Raw genomic sequence first — 17,098 nt, forward strand, 5'->3', positions numbered from 1 at the left:
CTTTTCTCGCTCGCTCGCTCTCCTTTTCGCTCGCATTCCTTTTCGCTCGCTCGCTCTCCTTTTCGCTCGCTCGCTCTCCTTTTCTCTCGCTCGCTCGCCTTTTCTCTCGCTCGCTCACTCGCTCTCCTTTTCTCTCGCTCGCTCGCTCGCCCTCTGTAGTTGAGTTGATAGATGTCCTTGTGTGGTTTCAGACTGAATGTGTTATGAGTTTGTTATTGCTCAGTGATGTATCTCTTTCCCCACTTGACTTTCTGGACCTTGAAAACAATGCTGTCATATCTGTTTCAACCCGTCTGATCTGAAATCTCATTCTCTTCCCTTTTTCCCCAGTTCTTCTTCCTTCTAACTATCAGGCTCTTCCACTCCGTGTCTGTACAGAGGGGGATGTCTGTTATCTAACTGCTCTGTCTACCAATCTACCAGGTGTGTATTCATAACACCCTGTGCATGTGTGTGTTTGTGTGCACAGTTATGTGTATGACACTTGATGTACTGTATCCTTACTCTCATTTGTTACGTGATAAACTCCCTTGCTATCATTCCACCATCCATTATTGATACCAGTGTTTGACAATGACATAGGCTATACATCATTTTGTTTCTGTTTACGGAAGCTCGTGATGGGAACAGTATCATAGGCGTGGTTGGCAAGTCAAGTTGGAGCATGCACATCTTGGGTGTATGCCTGTGGAAATGTACAGTGAGTGTCTTCCACATGCATAAATGCTGGGCATGTGCATGTACTGGAAATCAGTAGTTGCGTTGATGGCACTACCAGGTGAAGTAAGTAAGACAGACATTTGTGGAGGAAAATCACCTCATCCTGAACCACCTCCAATTGTCTATTTTGAAGATTGTTTGGTTGCAGTTGTGTGCAATGCTCATCCATGTTTTGACACGTATGTGGGACTGTGTATTTGGCTCATACCCTTGGAACATACCCTCATTTCCCTGTAATTGGTGTTTCAATCACAACACAATTGAATGAAGTGTTTTTTAAAATTGTATTCTTCTGTTTTCATGGGCATCTTCGTGTTTGGTAGAATACAGCCATCAAGCAACTTTGTCAGACAGGTTGAGTGTCTGTAATGACCTGGTGACCCTCTCCTTCTCTCCATCCCCTCCCTCCCTGACTTCTGACCTACCCATTAAAGCTCAGCTCAGTCCAATCTAGCCCTGCTCCCCTGACTCAACTTCCGGCCACCCTCAGCCATGGAGGACTATGAGGTGTGCTCGGCCGCCAGTATTCTGGCTTCGGTGAAAGAGCAGGAGGCGCGTTTCGAGCGTCTGACCCGGGCGCTGGAGGAGGAGCGACGCAACGTCTCCCTGCAGCTGGAGCGTTCCAACATAACAGCCGACAGGCTGGGAGGGACTGGGCCTAATGCTAACCTGCCACCCAACAGCCAACCCCTGGCCTGGCAGCAGGTGGTGATGCAGGTAAATCATGCCAGCACACCCCGCCTGCCCGTCCCCCTAACTCCCTGCTTACTCCGACTATCTAGTCCCCCTCCATTTGAGCTGCTCTGGCTGCTCTCATTCCATCGCTCTACACCACCATATGTATTTGGTTCATTGCTCTCGAGGCGACGTGTGGTGACGCCATCTCTTTCTCCTGGGCGGCTGGCAGCTGATCCAAGCCCTTATGTTATTCCTGATCTGTTGTGCTGCCTGGATAGTGATTTAATCATTACAATGTTATGTGGTGATCCCATCTCCTTCTACCCAGTGCTCTTTTGATATTGTTTTGTGGTCTTGCTGCTGATTGGATCGTGTCTGTTCATACAATTCTGCCTGTGGCTGAAGGATGTTTTGGTGTTGGTCGGGCCTTGGATGCACCTTGGCTGGGCCTTGGCTGGGCCTTGGCTGGGCCTGGGAGTGGAGTACGGACCTCTCTGGCTGGGGGTGTATGAAAGGAGATGTGAAGTGAGGCAGACATTATCCGCTGAAATGTCATCGAAATGCCCATTTGATTTACAGTGCAGCGCAAAATCCCGCATGAACAGACCAAGGGAGGGAAATGTTACTGCCGCCATTTCCTCTGTCATTAAATCTTAAGGTCAAGTGTTAGATCTTATACAGAAAGAACACTATTGCTCACAGTCTTGGTTTTGAAACCAAATGATTGGGAACAGGAATGTGTGTGTACTAACCCTTGCGGTTGGGCATTTCCATGCATGCACTGCTTTTAGAATTTTCTACCCAAAATGTATTTCTTCTTCACAGATTGTGCCAACGTTAATTTCTCTGGCTCGTTGCCATTTTAGATGGCATAAGGGATGATTAAGTCTCTAGCATGGCAGCCCAGCCCATCACTCACGGCTGGCAAACTGCTGTGGCCCGTCACCTGTCTCTCTGCATCGTGGGGTCAATTGGGTGGAACAGCCCGCACCACACAGGCCCGCTCAACGTTTTACACACCCCACCACTCTTTAAACGTAGCTCATTCACAGTGAACCAGTCTGGACCGCTCGCGCCAAACCGCTCGTAAACACTGCAGCAAATTGGCTGGGCCGCAATGACCTTTTTCGTTAAAAAAAATGTTTTTATATTTTGTTGTACTCTTTCGGTGAATAACCATGATTTAATCATCCACATGTAATTAATTACCTGTTGGAATGGATGGCAGAGGACGGGAGTGTTGATCATCATTGTGGTTCGGCTGCTCCGCCGTCTGCCCCAAGGGCTGCAGAAGGCACCTGCATGCTTGGCTTGGCAGCAAAGCTGGCTCATCCTGAGGAGCTCTCTATCTATCTATTCATTTATCTGGCTGGCTGAACCATAGACTGAGCCTACGTTACACCAGGAAGGTTGTACAGTGCGTTGGGAAACATTTGGATTATTCTAGAATATATTATGTCATTTATTTTCCTCATCAGTCTACACGCAATACCCCATAATGACAAAGTAAAAACTGGTTTTTAGACATGTTTGCAAATTTATTACAAATAAACTGAAATATCACATTTACATAAATATTCAGACCCTTTACACAGTACTTTGTTGAAGCACCTTTGGTCCCGATTACAGCCTCGCGTCTTCTTGGTTATGACGCCACAAGCTTGGCACATCTGTATTTGGGGAGTTTCTCCCATTCTTCTCTACAGATCCTCTCAAGCTCTGTCAGGTTGTATGGGGTGAGTTGTTGTACAGCTATTTTCAGGTCTCTCCAGAGATGTTCAATCGGGTTCAATTCCGGTCTCTGGCTAGGCCTCTCAAGGACATTGAGACTTGTACCAAAACCACTCTTGCATTGTCTTGGCTGTGTGCTTAAGGTCGTTGTCCTGCTGGAAGGTGAACCTTCGCCCTAGTCCGAGGTCCTGAGGGCTCTGGATCAGATTTTCATCTAGGATCTCTCTGTACTTTGCGCCGTTCATCTTTCCCTCTCCTGACTAGTCTCCCAGTCCCTGCCCCTGTAAAACATCCCCACAGCATGATGCTGCCACCACCATGCTTCACCGTAAGGATGGTGCCAAGTTTCCTCCAGACGTGACGCTTGGCATTTAAGCCAAAGAGTTCAATCTTGGCTTCATCAGACCAGAGAATCTTGGTACTCATGGTATGAGAGTCTTTAGGTGCCTTTTGGCAAACTCCAAGCGGACTGTCATCTGCCTTTTACTGAGGAATGGCTTCCGTCTGGCCACTCTACCATAACGACCTGATTGGTGGAGTGCTGCAGAGATGGTTGTACTTCTGGAAGGTTCTGCCATCTCCACAGAATAACTGTGGAGCCACATTTTGGGCACTTGGTCACCTCCCTGAGCAAGTCCCTTCTGATTGCTCATTTTGGCCGGGTGGCCAGCTCTAGTAAGAGTCTTAGTAGTTCCAAACTACTATTTAAGAATGATAGAGGCCACTGTGTTCTTGGGGACCTTCAATGCTGCGTTGTTTTTGTACCCTTCCACAGATCTGTGCCTCAGAGCTCTACGGATAATTCCTTCGAACTCGTGGCTTGGTTTTTGCTGCACTGTCAACTGTGGGACCTTTTATATAGACAAGGGTGTACCTTTTCAAATCATGTCCAATCAATTGAATTTACCACAGGTACACTCCAATCAAGTTGTAGAAACATCTCAAGGATGATTAATTTCAAGTCTCATACTTACGTAAATAAGCAATTTCTGTTTTGTTTTTTAAAATAAATTAACAATCATTTCTAAAAACCTGTTTTTGCTTTGCCATTATGGGGTATTGTGTGTAGACTGAAAATAATGTAATCTATTTTAGAATAAGGCTGTAATGTAACAAAATGTGAATAAAGTCAAGGGGTCTGAACTTTCTGAATGCACTGGAGAATGGAGAATGGAGGAATGGACCCGGCTCTCTGTTGGACAAAGTAAGGCATCCAACTCTCCTAACCTTTACGCTTGCAGACACCCCCCCCCCACATCCCTTCTCTCCTCCCTGCATGATGGATTAAATGGGCCGGGGGTCAGCAGCCTTTTGCTCGGGGGCTCCCAGTCGTCAGCGACGGGGTAGCAATCGATGGGCCCATCTGTTATTTAGAGTTGGGGTCAGAGAGGAGAAGCAGTCAGTCTGATTAATAGAACACAGAGTACATTCTTAATAAAATTGATTTAGACAGAGCTCTCTCCAACTCCAGAGAGGGGTTGGGCTCTATAGCTAGCAGCTGCCACTGTTTTCTGTCCTGCCTTGTTGTTCTCTCGTTCTGCTGTTTTCAATGCAAGCCTGTGACAAGGTGGTACCAAACTTTCCAAAATTCATGACCAAAATGGTTTATACCCCTCAAACTCAGCTCTTGTCCTCAAAGCCAGTTCCACTGCAGTTTTTTCATTTGTTCCCCTCTAATCAGGGACTGATTTAGACACCAGGTGGTTGCAATTCATTATCAGGTAAACAGAACTAGCAGGCCTCTGGACCTCGTAGGGTAAGAGTTGATGCTTGTACGAAGGCAATGTCAGCAGTGGGTTATTGGGATCCCCAGAGTAGACTGAGGTTTGTAAAGACTGTCTGATCATCAGGTGAGAGGGGAAAGAGACCCACCCTGATCCTACTGTTCACAGGTGTGTTTGATCATCCTGACTGGTGTGTTTGATCATCCTGACTGGTGTGTTTGATCATCCTGACTGGTGTGTTTGATCATCCTGACTGGTGTGTCTGAGCATCCTCTACTGGTGTGTTTAATCATGCTCTACAGAGCTCCTCTGTATGATTCATGAGTCTCCTGTAGAACGTTAGCTCAGCATGGTGGTCAAAACAACACAAACATGAAATAATTCACTGCTTTTGGGTTTAGCTAGCATCTACATCCCTATTTAGCTGGCTGGCTTTAGGCTGTTCACTGCGACATTAAATCCAATTGTATTGGTCACATATTTAGCAGATGTTATTGCGGGTGTAGTGAAGTGCTTGGGGTAATGGACAGACAAAACAACATGATCCAGTGTGGTGAGTTGGTACTTCATGAAGAGTTTATGTTATCGTCACGTGCTGTGTTAGTCGATGTGGATCAGGAATGTTATGGGTGGAAATATTTAACACCCGTCAGCCGATTTCCCAAGACATATTTCTGAAGACCTTTTGATCCTCACTCATCATGATTGAACACTTTACTGAAGCGCTGTGTGTTTTTAATGGTTTCTTCTCAAGAATATCAAGACAATGCTGTCATACGGCGTATAATGGAATCATCGACTAGGAATCACTGACACGAAGCATGTCTTTCAGTCCTCTCTCATGTTCGACCAGGGACACACTAAAACCATGTGTGCTTTCCAAATGGCACCCTATTCCCTTTCTAGTACACTACTTTTGACCAGGACCCTATAGGCCTTGGTAAAAATGTGCACTATATAGGGAGTAGGGTGCCATTTTGGACACAGTCCATGTCGGTTTCTCCTGCTTTGGTAAATAGATATTTGCCTGGAGCAGTCTCATCGAGGCGTGAAAGGTCAAGTGGTGACACATGGAGACCCTCTGAGAATGGTGCCTGTCAGACAGCACTCAGCGCCCACCCCTTTCTGTCTTGCCAAGTCTACAGAGATGACCTCATTTCATTAATACTACACTATGGCCTTGTTTGGCTCAGTTGGTATGACCCTGAAGAAGACACAGTGATGCTGAAAAGTTGGTGTTTTACTGGGAGTTTAATTATATCGTGTGTCACGCATTTATTTTTAAGACTAACAACGCTAGTGTCTGCCTTCATCTAGGAACACCAACCGTCCAACACAGAGCTCATCTCTATACACCCACACACACACACCCACAAATAACAGAAATACTGAAGATGATGGCTAAATCCCAGATAACGTTAACATGTACATCCTTTCGCTATGGAGTGTTTGATCTGGTTTAGTATTAAGACTGTATAGCTCGTGAGATGGGCTGGGGCAGGGTGCACTACCGACTACCCTGCAAATGTTGTGTAGCTTTCTAAGGCATGTGAGATTCCATTAGAGCAGGTGACCAAACTTTTGACAACAATATCTATGGGCCATTTTTTTTTTTTTTATAAGTAAAACAATTTAGCTGACATGGGCTAATTGATCTAGACATTTCTTGCAAGTTATAAATAACTAAGGTGTGCAATGACTGACATGACAAGAGGAACTGATGATGCACTACCCAATTTCGAAATTGCACCTTGTGCATTCTGCTATTACTGCTATTACAACTTTCAGGAGTAAGTTTAAAGCCGGACTGAGTTACTTAAAACCTCTAGGGTACATGGGACGGTAGCGTCCCACCTCGTCAATAGCCAGTGAAACTGCAGGGCGCCAAATTCAAACCAACAGAAATCCCATAACTAAAATTCCTCAAACATGCATGTATTTTACACCATTTTAAAGATACACTTGTTGTAAATCCAGCCACCATGTCCGATTTCAAAAAGGCTTTGCGACGAAAGCAAACCAAATGATTATGTTAGGTGAGTGTTTTCATGGAAATATAGATAAACTTCTCCTTAATGCAAACGCTTTGCGATTATGTTAGCTAGCCACAGAAACGCATGCAGCCATTTTCCAGCCAAGGAGTGTCACAAAAGTCAGAAATAGCATTAAAATTAATCACATACCTTTGGTCTTCATCTGGTGGCACTCCCAGGTCTCCATGTTAGACAATAAATGTTCGTTTTGTTTGATAATGTCAAAAACCTTTTTTTGTTCGCGTTTTGTCCAGTAATCTCAATGCAGAAGGTGCGTGCATTAATTCCAGGATGAAAGGTTTTAAAAAGTACAGTAAAAGTTAGTAGAAACATGCCAAATAATGTTAAAAATCAATCCTACGGTTATTTTTGTCATAAACAGTCAATAATATTTCAACCGGTCAAAAGCTTCGTCAATAGGAAAGGAGAAACAAGAAAGGCACGTTCACAATCAGACGCATGGCTGATGAATGGACATTTCCACTGGCCAATGATTGAAAGTACTGTATCTCCCTCATTTTTCAGAATAAAAGCCTGAAACAATGCCTAAAGACTGGTCACATGTAAAGGAAGGCACAGACCTTGTGAACTGGGTCCTAAGTATTTTGTATGGTGGATAGGCATTCAATGGAAAAACAGCCTTTCAAAATAATAGTGCCATATCAGTTCTGTTATACTCAGACATGATTTTAACAGTTTAGGAAACTTTTGTGTTTTCTATCCAAATCTAATTATATGCATATCCTATCTTCTGGGACTGAGTAGCCGACAGTTTAATTTGGCCATGCTTTTCATCCAAAATTCCGAATGCTGCCCCCTACCCTAGTGAAGTTAAATGTTTATTTATTTTATTTTAAAATAATTGAGGGGGGGCCCCAAGCCCCCGCTGACCACTCTGGGGCGTGCCCTACAGTTTGGCTACCACTGCTTTAGAGGAACAGTCCATCCTTTGATCTCAGTGTGGTTCGTGGGTGAGATATGGGCCTCAGTCTGGTCCGGTGATGGCGCCGCATCACTCTTCACACACATACACACACCCTCACTGGCCATGCCACAATGGACACAAAGGCCCAGAGCACAGTGCTATAGCGTTCGCAGGCAGATATATCCCTCACTGGCAGAGCCTAGGAGCCCCCCGACTTCTCGTAAATCACTTGCCTAACAATGAACCTCAGTCCCCCCCCATACCATTCCTCATACCTTTTTCCCCTCTACCCCTCTCTCCCTCCTTTCTCCTCCCATTGTCATTAGGAACATTCTCGCCTCCCGTAAATGCGTAATTACCTGTGTGTGAGAACTCCTGCATTGTTTGTTTGTATTTGCTTCCCGGCTGCACTGTTTCTGTATGTGGCCCACATCTTCTGGGGCTGTTATCTCTTTTTGTAGCCCAGTTGTAACGGTCACGTTGTACTTCTGTGTAGAAAGACATTCAGACTCCATTGGGTTCATAGTTGTAAACCCATGTGCAAGTTTATCACTTTTACTTTCCCCCCCTGGCTACGCATACTGAATCTAAGCATAGAAAGAAATGGGCCCTGTACTTTGCCTTGCGACTCAGTGAACTCTTCCTCTGCTCTATGTTCGCTATATACTTCAGCCTGAGACTGCCGTCGTTGAAGTTGTTTGTAGTGACATCAAAATGAGGGGTGTTGTACAAAACAGCGTAATCAGCGTTCGGATCGTCTCGAACCAATCAGAGTATCAAAACGCTGCTTTACCCATGTTTGTTTTGGCTCTGGCCCAACCAATCAGACCATCTAGAAATCGTCGGAGGTACTCCAATCCAGACTCATTGAGGAGAAGAAGCTAACGTCCTGTGGCGTGGCGTAGCGTTTGTCCGGTTGCAAGGAGTTTTGGTAGCCAGGCAACACTATACTACCGTGTATTCTGTATTTTATCCCCTCCACCCTCTACACTTGAGTCGTTGGTCCATGAATTACAGTGGTGATTGCGGAGGGGCTAAGCCCTCTTTTGTATCCCAGCTCAATGCATGGCTAACATAGGAGGACATGGGCACATTCCTTGTATTCATGAGAGACGGGGGGAGGGAGAGACTGAGAAAGGAAGATTGAGAGATGCCTTTTGTACGACAGGCTTTTTATATTCCTGTGGTGAGGCTCAGACCGTCATCCTTCTGATCAGCCCATCAAGCCTTAATGTCCTTGTGCACCTCCCTGCCTTGTGCACCCCCCCCCCTTCAGGACATAATGTCTTTCAAAAGCAACGACACATCTGTCTGGTCTCTGACCAGCATTAAATGTCTCTCTCTGTTGGAGCGATGGTCGTGATTGTCTGATCCTGGAGTCAGAGTTGGTCACAACGACCCATGTGTTTAAAATAAGGGGGTGTCCTCTCTCCTTTATTAGATCCCCGTGCCACTCCAGGAATGTGACCTTTTGCCTCGGACTAGCTGGGTATATAACCAAACAAGGTTGGAAGCTGACCCCCACCACCCCTTGATTGTAGGACTAAATTGAAACCAGTCGGAAATGCTCCGCGTGCTTTGTAGTTTAGAGGTGTCTGGCTCTTCAAAGCCTCTATTTAATTATGCTCATACGTTTCAGGTACTTGTGCGACATTTTTACTACATGAGTTACAAGCATGTAAATTGCACAGCAAACCAGCAACAGAAGTTGTATTCCATCAATATGTTGGGTTCAAGAAGTACACATGCAAGACAAATGTTGTCTGCCTCAACATGAATCCTTGACACGATGTGAAAGCTCATAGGCCGAGCCACTACCACGTGGGTAGACTAACTGGACCACAGAGACCGGCAATGAATGGATTCACAGTGAAGGCAGCTTATATGTACCAGGAGCTCGCTATACGCCACACATCAGTCATACCACTCATGTCATTGAAGCCCAGCCCCATGTACCACTTCCACCCAGTGGGTTTAGTCCTGGGGTTGGGGCTAGGCCTGGGGTTGGGGCTGGTCTGAGTGAGAGAGTGAGTTATGTGCTTCTCTTGGCCAGCAGCAAACCCTGGGCCTCTTGACTTAGCACGTTAAGGCATTACTGCAGGGCAGAGTGATAGTCAGGTCTGGCATGTGGATACATGCCGTGTCTCTCACGGGGTCTTTGAGTTTAAGGTTTGGAGGGATGGAGAGAATCATTTTTGCCAGAGGAAGAATGTGTCAACGAATAGGAGCTACGACTGTAGTCCCACTCTCTCTGTCTTTCCTTGCCCCTCTTGCGCTCTCCCAGGGCCTCTCGTTTTGCCAGACCTGTGTAGTGTGGCCGCCTGGGGACTCCACCACCGACGCACACAATCAGAGAAAGAAAAGAGACAGAGAGCCGGCAGAATGAGGGAGAAGGAGAGAGAATGGAGGGAGGATTGTAATAAGCTTGTTCAAAGAGTGCCATAATCATTCTATTCAACTATCAAGTTATTCGATTGATGAGTGTTAAAGGCCCAGTGCTGTCAAAAATGTGATTTTCCCCATGTTTTATATACACTGAGTATACCAAACATTAGGAACCAAGTTGGCTGGATGTCCTTTGGGTGGTGGACCATTCTTGATACACATGGGAAACTGTTTTACGTGGAAAAACCCAGCAGAGTTGCTGTTCTTGACACAAACCGGTGCGCCTGACACCTACTACCATACCCTGCCCATTCACCCTCTGAATGGGGCACACACACAATCCATGGCTCAATTAATTGTCTCAAGATTTAAAACTTCTCCTTTAACCTGTCTCCTCCCCTTCACCTATACTGATTCAAGTGACGTCAGTAATATCTGTTTGAAAAGACCGCCTGAAACTTCAGCCTGTTTTGGTGATGAAATTAGTTAATAGACCAGTAAGAAATAGCGTTCCAAACCTCTCTGTCATTAACAGCAAATGTTCTGTTTTCCCCAACCTCCGAAAGTCCTAACAAAATTCTTGCTTGAGAAATTAACCTTGGCTTAGAAGCTTTTGTTTCTTTTTGACCATTTTAATTGAAAGCAATCACAGTAAGGTATTTAATTGTTACCCAGAAATGATTTGATAATGAGAGAAAGATGGCTGCATTGGACTTTTAACACAAGAACCGCTAAAGCAGTCATTTTGACTGCTCAAGAATGACAAAATTCCTTGACTTTTCCTAAATAAGTCTCTATAACACACTGGCGGTGTTAGATTCTTAATATCCTAAACAGAACTGGAGTTATAACCAGTTCTGGGAGGGCATGTCATTTTTTAAAATGGTTTTCCCCATTGCCCCTCCTCCTCCCAACAGTATGGTCTGCTTCACTCCTCCTCCCAGCAGTAGGTCCTGCTTCACTCCTCCTCCCAGCAGTAGGTCCTGCTTCACTCCTCCTCCCAGCAGTAGGGTCTGCTTCACTCCTCCTCCCAACAGTAGGTCCTGCTTCACTCCTCCTCCCAGCAGTAGGTCCTGCTTCACTCCTCCTCCCAGCAGTAGGGTCTGCTTCACTCCTCCTCCCAACAGTAGGTCCTGCTTCACTCCTCCTCCCGACAGTAGGTCCTGCTTCACTCCTCCTCCCGACAGTAGGGCCTGCTTCACTCCTCTTCCCGACAGTAGGTCCTGCTTCACTCCTCTTCCCGACAGTAGGGCCTGCTTCACTCCTCCTCCCGACAGTAGGGCCTGCTTCACTCCTCCTCCCGACAGTAGGGCCTGCTTCACTCCTCCTCCCGACAGTAGGGCCTGCTTCACTCCTCCTCCCGACAGTAGGTCCTGCTTCACTCCTCCTCCCAGCAGTAGGGTCTGCTTCACTCCTCCTCCCGACAGTAGGTCCTTCTTCACTCCTCTTCCCGACAGTAGGTCCTGCTTCACTCCTCTTCCCGACAGTAGGTCCTGCTTCACTCCTCTTCCCGACAGTAGGGCCTGCTTCACTCCTCCTCCCGACAGTAGGGCCTGCTTCACTCCTCCTCCCGACAGTAGGGCCTGCTTCACTCCTCCTCCCGACAGTAGGGCCTGCTTCACTCCTCCTCCCGACAGTAGGGCCTGCTTCACTCCTCCTCCCGACAGTAGGGCCTGCTTCACTCCTCCTCCCGACAGTAGGGCCTGCTTCACTCCTCCCGACAGTAGGGCCTGCTTCACTCCTCCTCCCGACAGTAGGGCCTGCTTCACTCCTTCTCCCGACAGTAGGGCCTGCTTCACTCCTTCTCCCGACAGTAGGGCCTGCTTCACTCCTTCTCCCGACAGTAGGGCCTGCTTCACTCCTTCTCCCGACAGTGCCCAGCTGATTATCTGGATGATTATTGCTTTGAAACTGAACCTAAATTATACCAAAACTAATTTCACTCATTTAACAGATTTAAATAAATTAAGTAAAGTATAATGGGGAGAATGGGCGTTCTAGTTTATTGTTTTTTTTGTGAATTCTTTCCAACGTGTCAAGTAATTATCTTTTTGTTTTCTCATGATTTGGTTGGGTCTAATTGTGTTGCTGTCCTGGGGCTTTGTGGGGTTTGTTTATGTTTGTAAACAGAGCCCCAGGACCAGCTTGCTTAGGGGACTCTTCTCCAGGTTCATCTCTCTGTGGGTGACGGCTTTGTTATGGAAGGTTTAGGAATCACTTCCCTTTTAGGTGGTTGTAGAATTTAACGGCTCTTTTCTGGATTTTGATAATTAGTGGGTATCGGCCTAATTCTGCTCTGCATGCATTTGGTGTTTTACGTTGTACACTGATATTTTTGCAGAATTCTGCATGCAGAATCTCAGTTTGCTGTTTGTCCCATTTTTGTGAATTCTTGGTTGGTGAGCGGACCCCAGACCTCACAACCATAAAGGGCAATTGGTTCTTTAACTTAAGTATTTTTTTTACCAAATCTTAAATGCTATGTCAAATTTGATGTTCCTTTTGATGGCATTAAAGGCCCCTCTTGCCTTGCCTCTCAGCTTGTTCAAAGCTTTGTGGAAGTTACCTGTGGTGCTGATGTTTTAGTTTTTTTGTGTACTCTAGGGCAAGGGTGTCTAGATTACATTTTTATTTGTGGTCCTGGCGACAACCTTTTTTGTAACATCATTATTTTTGGATTACTGAGATTTACTGTCAGGGCCCAGGTCTGACAAACTGGAAAGAAATGTGTGTGTTTTTGCCTATTTTAACCACACAGTTGTTGTTTGTTTACATGTATTTAATAATGTTTGTTATCAATTTGTAAAGCAGATCCTCATGCCAAATTGAGTCAAATGCTTTTATTTCTTTAAACAATCAACAACGCATGAGAAGACTTTGCCTTTGTTTTGGTTTGTTTGTCAGTCAGTTAGGGTGTGCAGGGTGCATGTGTGGTCTGTTGTACGGTAATTTGGTAAAAAGACTATTTGTTTTCACTGAGGAAAGGAAGTGTTTAGTCAATGGATTCTTCAATTTCATTGAGCTGATTTCTGATGTGCTGTTCTTTTCATGTAGTTTATGTATTGTTTTAGTGATTCACTGTAGTGAAGGCATAGACACAGGTTTTCTGGGTCTCTCTGTTTTTGGTTGGATAGGTTTCTCGATTTCTTTCTTAGGTTTTTGCATTCTTCATCAAACCATTTATCATTGTTAATTTTCTTTGGGTTTTTTGTTTGACATTTTTTGATTTGATAGGGAAGCTGAGAGGTGAAATATACTGTTTAGGTTTTCTACTGCTAAGTTTACTCCTTCACTATTACAGTGTAATGTTTTGTCCAGGAAGTTGTCTGAAAGGAATTGAATTTGTTGTTGCCTAATTGTTCGTCCCCGACCTCATTCATACCGATATTAGTCCCCGACTGAATATCAAGCGTATTTCATGCACACAATGAGTCTCACAAATCTTCATTCACGCTAGTAAGCTTCAATTTACACCATACACACACAAATCTTCATTCACTGCAGTAAGCAGACCAGTAGGAGACACAATGGCCCCACCTTCTATCCATTCTCTGTACAGGTTCTCACCCCATCTCTTCCACTCCTTACCCTCTCTGCCTTCATTCACTTCTAGAGTGGACTTCAGCATTTTCAACACCTTTTCTATTTCCAACGACATTTTATGTACACTACAATACTGTCAACAACCTATTCCTTTAGTGGTACCCTTTCATTACGGCTAAATCGGCCCCCAATTAGGTCCAAAGTAAGAACTCAATTATGCACTGTGGGTCCCCTAGGGTATTAAGTAGTCTAGTGTCCCCCGGATTATCACCTTTACTTCAATACCAAATGTACAAAATAAGAAATACAATCACCCCATATGACTAACGTGTCGACCGGATCACGTTTCTAGAACAACTTAATGTCTCACTCAAACTTGGTAGTCAGTGCGCCGACTTTACTACCCGATGTACTTCACACACACCTATGCTTTGTTAGGACCTTAGAGAGACCCTCTCCTTAAGGCTAAATCGGTCTCAAGTCCAAGTAATCAATTAAATAATCCGTCATTCACACTTGGCCCTGCCTAGTACATCACATTCGCATCAAATGGCTTTCCAATCGCACTTTGGTGGTCACTCGTTACCCACCACTCATACATGTAGTCCCAGACTATCCAGTCACACTTTTATAATCAACTAGAATGAATCATACATGTAGTCCCAGACTATCCAGTCACACTTTTATAATCAACTAGAATGATTCATACATGTAGTCCCAGACTATCCAGTCACACTTTTATAATCAACTAGAATGAATCATACATGTAGTCCCAGACTATCCAGTCACACTTTTATAATCAACTAGAATGAATCATACATGTAGTCCCAGACTATCCAGTCACACTTTTATAATCAACTAGAATGAATCATACATGTAGTCCCAGACTATCCAGTCACACTTTTATAATCAACGAGAATGAATCATACATGTAGTCCCAGACTATCCAGTGACACTTTTATAATCAACGAGAATTAATCATACATGTCGTCCCAGACTATCCAGTCACACTTTTATAATCAACTAGAATGAATCATACATGTAGTCCCAGACTATCCAGTCACACTTTTATAATCAACTAGAATGAATCATACATGTAGTCCGACTATCCAGTCACACTTTTATAATCAACTAGAATGAATCATACATGTAGTCCCAGACTATCCAGTGACACTTTTATAATCAACGAGAATGAATCATACATGTAGTCCCAGACTATCCAGTCACACTTTTATAATCAACTAGAATGAATCATACATGTAGTCCCAGACTATCCAGTGACACTTTTATAATCAACGAGAATGAATCATACATGTAGTCCCAGACTATCCAGTCACACTTTTATAATCAACTAGAATGAATCATACATGTAGTCCCAGACTATCCAGTGACACTTTTATAATCAACGAGAATTAATCATACATGTCGTCCCAGACTATCCAGTCACACTTTTATAATCAACTAGAATGAATCATACATGTAGTCCCAGACTATCCAGTCACACTTTTATAATCAACTAGAATGAATCATACATGTAGTCCCAGACTATCCAGTCACACTTTTATAATCAACTAGAATGAATCATACATGTAGTCCCAGACTATCCAGTGACACTTTTATAATCAACGAGAATGAATCATACATGTAGTCCCAGACTATCCAGTCACACTTTTATAATCAACTAGAATGAATCATACATGTAGTCCCAGACTATCCAGTGACACTTTTATAATCAACGAGAATGAATCATACATGTAGTCCCAGACTATCCAGTCACACTTTTATAATCAACGAGAATGAATCATACATGTAGTCCCAGACTATCCAGTGACACTTTTATAATCAACTCGAATGAATCATACATGTAGTCCCAGACTATCCAGTGACACTTTTATAATCAACTCGAATGAATCATACATGTAGTCCCAGACTATCCAGTCACACTTTTATAATCAACTCGAATGAATCATACATGTAGTCCCAGACTATCCAGTCACACTTTTATAATCAACTAGAATGAATCATACATGTAGTCCCAGACTATCCAGTCACACTTTTATAATCAACTAGAATGAATCATACATGTAGTCCCAGACTATCCAGTCACACTTTTATAATCAACTCGAATGAATCATACATGTAGTCCCAGACTATCCAGTCACACTTTTATAATCAACTAGAATGAATCATACATGTAGTCCCAGACTATCCAGTCACACTTTTATAATCAACTAGAATGAATCATACATGTAGTCCCAGACTATCCAGTCACACTTTTATAATCAACTAGAATGAATCATACATGTAGTCCCAGACTATCCAGTCACACTTTTATAATCAACTCGAATGAATCATACATGTAGTCCCAGACTATCCAGTCACACTTTTATAATCAACTAGAATGAATCATACATGTAGTCCCAGACTATCCAGTCACACTTTTATAATCAACTAGAATGAATCATACATGTAGTCCCAGAATATCCAGTGACACTTTTATAATCAATTTGAATGAATCATACATGTAGTCCCAGACTATCCAGTCACACTTTTATAATCAACTAGAATGAATCATACATGTAGTCCCAGACTATCCAGTCACACTTTTATAATCAACTCGAATGAATCATACATGTAGTCCCAGACTATCCAGTCACACTTTGGTGGTCACCCGTTACCCACCACTCATACATGTAGTAAGTGTTCTCTGTTGCCACCTACCAGCCAGGCATACTAGTACATCCCATCATTAAGTATTGTTGATCAATAATAAAATTGCAGTTGCCAATGGAGATATTACTTTCTCAACTATTTTCCAATCTCACACATCATAATAGTTTAAATTTAGTAACTTACATCAAACAGGTGTCTCACAAAACTGAATTTGGATAACTCCAATGTGCAGAACTTTAGTTTTTCACAACAGGTGTCTGCTTATCTTTTTTAGTTGACCGGTCAAGATTTGTGAGACACACCGTCCGGCGACAGTACTGGCCAATCGGCTGGCACACCAATGTCCAGCGATGTCCTTTAACAGATCACGTTGGTGGTCACCATCTGTTAGGGTTGCGTAAATTCGAATCTGGTATCAGGATAAATATAACAATGAGTCACCGATTGTATACTATGTATTTTTTATTAGCTAAGTAATAAATGGCAAATGCAATTTTCGTATATACGGGCTCACTGTAATACCACGCAGTGCAGAACAGAGAACTGACAAGATGTATGTAAACAGTATTCTTTATACTGTGATAGGCCAACAGACTGGTTGGAACTGTCTATCACAGTAGAGGCTGGGCGTGGTTTAAACTTGCTCAGCCTATTGCAGGCGCTCAGGCGGGTCCCCGCCTCTTGGC

At 44.0% G+C, this 17,098-nt stretch overlaps 1 protein-coding gene across 9 annotated transcripts in view; it reads left to right on the forward strand.

Moving 5' to 3' along the window:
• LOC118394083 (splicing regulator ARVCF) overlaps positions 1 to 17,098 on the forward strand; it is a 258,146-nt gene that overhangs the window by 111,507 nt on the left and 129,541 nt on the right. For all 9 annotated transcript variants that reach the window (XM_052461724.1, XM_052461722.1, XM_052461723.1 and 6 more), the window contains exons 4-5: positions 331 to 423; positions 1,155 to 1,437. In XM_052461724.1, the coding sequence (XP_052317684.1) occupies positions 1,213 to 1,437 (225 nt within the window). In that variant the 5' untranslated portion in view covers positions 331 to 423; positions 1,155 to 1,212. The remainder of the gene's footprint in view (positions 1 to 330; positions 424 to 1,154; positions 1,438 to 17,098) is intronic.

The sequence above is a fragment of the Oncorhynchus keta genome, chromosome 14, assembly GCF_023373465.1.
Source record: "Oncorhynchus keta strain PuntledgeMale-10-30-2019 chromosome 14, Oket_V2, whole genome shotgun sequence".
NCBI classification, from domain to species: Eukaryota; Metazoa; Chordata; class Actinopteri; order Salmoniformes; family Salmonidae; genus Oncorhynchus; species Oncorhynchus keta.